Below are 7,689 nucleotides of genomic sequence, written 5' to 3' on the forward strand. Positions count from 1 at the left end.
CCTCATTGACTCTGTGCCTTGGCGATCCCATCCATGGCACGATATTAATAAGCACAGTGCCTGCCTCCTGCGGTCGTGTTTGTTCTGTCCCAGGGAGGGGTATGTGTCCACCACGCCCGCAGCCACTCCCCGCCCAGGGGCCCCCTGCAGCCTGTGTGGTTTTCTCAGTCACCTCTAACCACCAGCCTGCGGTGGGTGGGGACTGTTAGACCCCAGGTTACAGAAGAGTGAGGCTCAGCGAGGCCAAAGCACAGTCACACAGCTTGACACTCAGCACTGCCGCCAGGCCCTGCCCCCTGGCTGCTCAGGAACTCTGCCCACCCAAACCCTTGGGCAGGAGAGGGTGCACGGGCTGGACCCCACTCCTTCCCATTTCTCTCTAGCTCTAGGGGCTCCATGTTCTTTCCAGAGTCCAAGTTGGGTAAACAAGAAACCTTGGTGTGTGCCACTTGGGGAGAGAGGAAGGGTGGGGAGAGTGGGAGGACCTCATGTGACTTGCCATCTCCCCAAAATAGAAGTGAAACCCCAGCTGTCCCGGCCCGGGGCTGCCCAGACCAGAGACGAGTAGGGCTGGTGGGGACACTGGCAAATGGTCCCACGGAAAGCACAGGAGCCTCTGCACGGGCCTCTGCATAAGGCCAGAGTGGAAGCTGCCCACGACCTCCCTCTCCCAGCTTAGGACCACCTCGGTTTTCCCTCTGGCCCGTCTATCAAAGGGTGACCAGAGCCCCAGTGTCCTCATCTGTACCTGGTGGGGGGGGTGTCATGCCCACCCTCAAGAGATGAAGTGGGAGAGGGTCAGGAACAATGTCTGTTGGTCCCTTCTTCAGGGTAAAAGGCACCGGGAGGTAGGTGACTCTGAACCAAATCCCACCCCCATGCTGGGCCTCAACTTGACTCTCTGGAAAACGGGACTGATAACAGCATCTCCAGGCCTGTGGCGTGCTCACCTGCTCCTCAGCAAACACGTGTCTCTCACGTCCTGGTTTCAGTCTATTTGGCTGAAGCCCCCCCACCCCACTCCCTTGTGCGAGGCTGCAAGGGCTTGGAGCGTTTCTCCGAGGGTCACCTGCCTAGGTAGGCAGGCACCTGAGCCCACTCAGCAAACTGGGGCTCTGATCCACCTGTGCTGCAAGGGCTGTGGAGGGGGACAGTGGTGTGTCTGTGTCCTCCCCTGGCTGCCTGCCTGCCTACCCTCGGGCCCCCTCTGCCTCACTTCCACCTCTGCCTGTCCCCTCCCCAGCCTGAGGCAGGGCACTGGAGGGCTGTGGGTGGGAGTCAGAAGTGGTGGCCCGGGACATGGTGGGGAGGGAGAGGGCCCAGGGTATGCGTTTCCTGTGGCTGCTGTAACAGATGACCACCACCTTAGTGGCTCCAAACATCTCATCTGTCCTCTTACAGTTCTGAAGGCTGGGAGTTCTAAATCAGTTTCACAGGCTCAAAGCAAGGTGTGGGCAGGGCTGGCTCCTTCTGGGTGAGTCCCTTTCCGTGCCTCTTCAGTTTCTAGAGCTGCCCACATTCCTGTCTGTCCTCCACCTTCAAGGGCAGCTGTGCAGGGTCTTTCACTCTGTCTGCTTCCATCGCTGCATCTGCTCTCTGACTCTGACCCCCTGCCTCTGTCTCATAAAGACCCTGTGATGACACTGGGCCCACCTAGATAAATCCCTAGATTTTATACCTATCTCTAGATCTTTAAAGTAACCATATCTGCAAAGTCTTTTCTGCTGGTTAAAGTGTCACACTCACAGATTCTGGGAACTAGGACATGGACTTGAGGGGGTCATTATTCTGCCGACCACACCCTGACTGCTTCAGAGGGGCAGGCGTTCAGGACCCAGTGCCTAATCTAGAGCAAGTAGGCAAGGGGGGTGGGTGGGCACCAAACGCAGGCCCCACCAGCCTCCAACCCACCATCACCCAGCCTGGAGGCTTCAGCCAACATCCTCTGGCTCTTAAGAGCACCACATAAGCTGGTGGCCTAAGTGCATGTTTTGAGGTTAGACCTGGGCTAGATCCCAGCTTCTGCCCCAACTCACTGTATGTATCTGGGCAGTCCCTGCACCTCTCTGAACCTCAGTTTGCTCATCTACAAAATGGGGGTATTGAGGCCCACATTGCGGGTTGTTGTGGGATGAAAGGGGCTCATCTGTGCCAGGGCCCAGCACAGATCAGAGTGTGAGCGTGTGGCACTGCTGCCCGTGCAAGGGGCACTCAGCGCTGCTGGAAGGAGACTTGGGTGCAGCATACTCCATGATGGTTGGGCCCAGTGGCCCCAGCGGGCTCCTGCGCAGGACTAGGGGACTGCAGATAACATTCCTTAGGCCCTGCCTGTGTCCCCACCAAGATGACCACAAGCTATGGAACACAGCTCTTACCACCAACACCCACCTTGCCCTAGCCCCAGCTGAGGCGTGAACACACGTGAGTCCCTGGGTAGGGCATTATGTCAGCCCTGGGTTGAGACCCCGGATCCTGATATTAACGAGGCATCTTCATCAAGTCCCTTTCCTCCTCTGGCCTCAGTTTCCCTATGTGGAAGCTGAAGACAGTCACCCTAGTCCTGGAGGTGGGTCTGTGGGGAGTGAGAGGTGAAGCCCATGTGTCCCGCTCTGTGTGCAGCGCTGGATGGCACATGCTCTGTGCCGCTCCTGCCTGCCCAGGGCCTCCACCTAACGTGGTGCGGGCTCTAGCTTCTAAAGCTTCGGGCATTCAGGCAGACCCAGGCCTGGCAAGGAGAAGGTGCTCTGTAAGGGTTAACACCCTTTGGCCCAAATGCACATGGAGGGGCCTTGTGTTGCGGTGGGCCTGCAGGGATTGGGTTTGGGGAACTCCCCCCACCCCTACCTGGGGTCTCCTATGGTGGTTGGCTTTGCTGGGAATCCCGATAGAGGTGGGGGGCACTGGCTGGGCACTGACTCAGAGGGTTTGGACACCTCCATGTGCCCCCCTTGGTATGCTGGGGTCTGCTTTGGATCTTGGGCATCTTCTAGGATCTTCTCTGGAGCCCCTGGGGGTGGGGAGGCAGGAGAGGAACGGAGAGCACATCCCTGCGTGAGGCAGAGGCTGAATCCAGGCCTGGGTGTGAGCACAGAACCACCCTGAGCATGTCTGCAGGCTGGGGGCTAGGTCAGAGGGTCGCCACGCTGTCCTGCCCAGCTGCGACCTCTACCCAGCTCCTCACAGCCCAGCTCCTGAGGCTGGCCTGCACATCCTCCCTTCTCCACACTACCTCAATCCTGCCTGCAGGGCACACTCCAGTGGCCACTCATGTGGTACCTGCTCCTCTGAAAACACAACCCGGCCCCTCAGCCCAAGAGTGAGAGCTTCCTGGAGCTGACGGCCCCCTGTGGGCATGAGGTCCAGACCCTGCGAGGAGTGGACTGGGGCTGCCAGGGGTGAGGGCGGGACACAGGGACATGGGCCCTTGAGGAAGGACGGAGGGAGGGAATGAGGACTCTGGGTGGGAGTGGCAGGTAAGCCTTCTGGGGCCCATGCAGAGAATTGGATCCTCCTATGTCACCGGCCCAGCCCGGGAGTGCCCTACAGGTACACACGTGCACAGTCCCAGCACTCAGCACAAGCCTGGCATGGGCAGGGGCAGGGGCAAAACCTGCCAAAGGAATAAGCAGTAGGTGCTCAGCGAACAACTTCCGAAAGTTCATTACGGTCTGCAAGGGAGGCCCAGGTGGCTGGCCAGCCAGCCGGGCATCCACTGCTCACTTATTAACGCTTCCTGCACACCTATGGAATGCACGTGCTCGGAGAGAGCAGGACGCAGGCCAGCCAGCGACAGGTCGGCGCTGCAGTGGCGCGGGTTTATCTTCCTCCCAGCACTAAGCGTGACCTGCAATTACCCAGTCTGTTTACTTGTCTCTGTAGAGTATGCATAAAGCAAACGTACTTCACAGGGGCTTGGTTTTCCAAAGCCTTGCAGTTTCAAATATTGACCTTACAAAAACCAGGAAATTTTCCCCAGGCTATATAGTCGCTGTTGTAAGATAAAGAATTTTAACACAGCAAGGTTGCTGGCTCAAAGACGGACAGGTTACTGATTGATACGTAAAGATACTGGGAAACTGATACTGGGAAATTGCTGTATTGCTGTAAGAAGAGAATGTTTGCTAAAATCAAGCTTTTGTTAGTGGATTGACTTAATTACATGTTACCAGCTTCTACTGTTAAACTTGTTAAACGGTACTTAGCAAAAACCCCACCTGTGTTCTCTTCCTGGTCTGAAGAATAAATGCGGGAAGAGAACCCCAATTTGTGGTTAATTTCCCAAACGGAAGGAATGCCTCTATCTTGAGGGTTCTGGGAGATTAACCCCTTTCTGGGTCTTCTCACTGCTCAGAAGAGATGGGCTTTGAGTAATCTTTGGCAGCTCCATCACCCAGGGGAAAAGGGTGACAAATCCGTGGGAGGCAAAGCAACATGTCTCCTTGTTCATTCTCAGACTCCTACCTCCATGGATGGACTCTAAGCTCCAGGAGGCAGTTCTCTGCTGAATCTATGCCCTGGGCCCAGCCCAGTGCTGCCACAATGAACGAATGAATGAATGAATGAATGGCTGAGTACACAGATTTGATTCTCATGGCAGACTGAGCTATGCATTTTTGCCCCATGTCCAGATGAGGAAACAGAGGTGCAGGGAATTTAGGGCACATGCCCAGGGCCACTGAAGTGGATTGAATAGTGTTCCTAGAAATTCATGCCTACCTACAACTTCAGACCTTACTTGGAAATAGGGTCTTTGCAGATGTACTTAATTAAGAATCTTGAGAAGAAATTATCCTGGATTTAGGGTGGGCCCTAAATATAATAATGGTGCCTTTTAAGAGAAAGGTGAGGGAGATTTGGACACAGAGAAGGCGGCCATGTGAAGATAGAGACTGGAGTGATGCTGCCACAAGCCAAGGAGCCAGCCACCAGAAGCTGGAATAGACAAGGAATGATCCTCCCCTAGAACCTTCAGAGGAGCACAGTCCTGCCAACACCTGGACTTTGGACTTCTGGCCTTCAGAACTATGGGAGAATACATTCATGTTGTGTTAAGCCACTCAGTTTGTGGGCATTTGTTACAGCAGCCCTAGGGAACTAAAATGGTCACACAGACAAAAGGGGATGCATCTTGGACTCAGAGTGAGGAATCCACAGCAAGCCAGGACCTGCAGGCTGACACAGCTGTCCCTGACCCTGCCCGAGGCTGCTGTCCTGGGGGGGCCCTAACAGGGAGAACCATAAGAGAGGGGGCAGGCAGACAGGGACCAGAAGGAGTCCCCTAGTCCCCCACTGTTTCTGCACAGGGACTAGACTGCGGAAGGCAATTTGCCTCTCCCTCAGCTCAGCCCTGACACCTGCCTGGGGAAGAGAAGAGGGCCTCAGGCTCTGCTGCATCCTATGCAGGTGATGGCTGATGTGGGCAGGTCTCTTGGGTGCCCCATGCCCTATGCACCTCTAAATGGGGGGTAGTGGTAATACCTCCCTCGCTGGGCTAGGATGTTGGCAGAGTGAGCCAAGGGCCAGGAGTGGGGCTGGCCTGGGGCCTGGCACATGGAAGTGCAGCAAGCGGCAGCACCCCTGAGGCCTGAGGTAGGTGGGAGCTGACATGTGTCCAGTGGCGGGAGACATGGAGCCTTGCAGGTGCTGACAGAAGAGGGCTGGCGTTCTCAGCAGTCCACCAGGCCACTAAGTGAAAACCAGTGGTGGGACCAGTGGAGGTGACCTCTTCCTGCAAGGCCTCTGAACCAGCACCCAGCCAGTACCCCTACCTCTGTTTGGGGACCCTCAGCAGGAGACTCCAGCTGGAGGGTGGGGGGAGCTCACAAAGTTGCTGTTGGTGAGAGCTCAGGAACCAGTCCTAAAGAGCTCCCCAACCCCATCGCTACAGACATAGCCTGACACAAGTCTCCCGCATGAGTCTGGGCTTGAGTTATAAGTCACAGCGTACTTACTGTGTGCCAGGCACTATGCTGAGGGCTTTATTATACATTTTTCCATTTAACCTCTATAACAGCCCCATGAGGTGGGTACTACTATTCACCCATTTTATGGATAAGGAAGTTGAGGATCAGAGAGGTTAAGTGACTTGCTCAAGGCCACACAGCAGGAAGGGGCAGAGTCGGGATTTGAACTAGGTCTGTTTGGCTTTTTTCACTTAAACCATGGCAGAGAAACAAGGAAGACTGCTTCGATCTCCTCAATACTGCGAGAGGAGAAAACGAGAGTCCTCAACGGAGTCCTCCTTCACTGTTCCCATGCCAGCCCTGTAAGGAGGCATGGTATACCCACTGACAGAGAGGGAAACTGAGGCAGGAACGTCCCAGCCCTCAGCAGTCTGCAGCATAGTAGGGGACATCTCACAAGTTTTCACTACTAGGTGTGTGTGGGCGGGGAGGGGGGCAGCACCCACGGTCTTCCCTGAACAGCCTGCCTCACGCCCCACCATCTTCCTTTTGGTGGAAATATCTATTTTCGAAAAGGGCTCATGGGCGGACAAGCTGGGGAATCCCACTAAATAAACCAACTCTTTTCCGGATCCCAGCCTTGCTCTCCAAAAAAAGCTGGGGAAGGGGGTCTTCCCACGCCCCTGCTTGTCTGGGCGCCGCCCCCTGGGGGAGGGTCCTCTATGGAATGCCTGGCAGCTGCCGCACCCCTGCTGACAGCCGGGAGGACAGGGGGCCGCTCAAGGGAAAGCCACCCGCCCACCCTCGACCAAAGAGACCTTAAAGGCAGACACAGGAAGCGCAGCCGCTACCCACCGACTGAGCCCAGGAGGCTCGTCTGCAAAACGGGAAAAATACTTCCTGCTCTGTTGACCTCCGGGTTGTCTCCGACACACGAGCGGAGACGTGGGAAGACCCCTGGCGGGAGACGGGCACTCGGGTCCCGGGCCCAGCCCGCCACCTACTGGCTGGGCGCTTTCGGACCAGCCCAGGGACCTCGGTCTCGTCCCTCCGTCTCAGGAACACGTTGCACTAAACTTCCCTCCCAGCCCGCACAACTCCGGCGGAGCACGGAGCAAGTTCCTTGTAAACTGTGAAGTGCCGCTCTGCCCTTGGCACGGTTCCTCGTTCGGAGTGGCCCCCCGCCGCGGACTGGCGCCAGGACCCCCTCCCCAGCCCGGCCCTGGGGACCCGGGAGGGCGCGGCCTTACCTGTTCCAGGTGGCGTTGGCGCAGGCCCGGCGCTGCTGCGTGCCCCGCTCGTCCGCGGCGGCGGCGGCCGGCTCTCTCTTGCCCAGGTCACTGAGGCTGGGCGAACTCATGAACTTCAACCTGCGGAGAGTCCTCATGGTGACCCCGGAGGCCCGCCCCGGGCCCACGCGCGCCCAGCGCCACCGCGCCCTGCGCCACCGCGCGCCGCGGGCCCCGGCCGGCGCTGCGCCCTCTACAAGGAAACTTGGGGGAGAGCAGGAAGCCCAGCGGCCCCGCCAGCGCCCGCCCCGGCCCCGCGCCTCCGCCCCGGGCCCCGCGCCGGCCGCCCAGCCGAGTTAATCATTGCTCGCGGCGGCTGCAGCGTGGGGCGCCAGGAGAGCGCCCGGAACAGAACCGGCGCAAACGGAGGCGGGGGCGTGGCCTCGGCGGGGGCGGGGCCGTGTCAGGGGCTGGGGGCGGGGCCAGGAGCTGGGGGCGGGGCCCGGCGACTCCGCCCCGCAGCTGCCACAACGCACCCTCAGTCCGTCCTCCAGGGG

General features: G+C 58.1%; 1 protein-coding gene across 1 annotated transcript in view; it reads right to left on the bottom strand.

The window, feature by feature from the left end:
* Window positions 1-7,300, bottom strand: part of PRR5 (proline rich 5) — a 30,991-nt gene extending 23,691 nt beyond the window's left edge. The window contains exon 1 of the mRNA XM_063074953.1: window positions 7,154-7,300. Coding sequence (XP_062931023.1) covers window positions 7,154-7,290 — 137 coding nt within the window. The 5' untranslated portion in view covers window positions 7,291-7,300. The remainder of the gene's footprint in view (window positions 1-7,153) is intronic.
* Between the last annotated feature and the right edge of the window lie 389 nt (window positions 7,301-7,689).

Source organism: Cynocephalus volans, chromosome 12 (assembly GCF_027409185.1).
Source record: "Cynocephalus volans isolate mCynVol1 chromosome 12, mCynVol1.pri, whole genome shotgun sequence".
In the NCBI taxonomy this organism is placed as follows: Eukaryota; Metazoa; Chordata; class Mammalia; order Dermoptera; family Cynocephalidae; genus Cynocephalus; species Cynocephalus volans.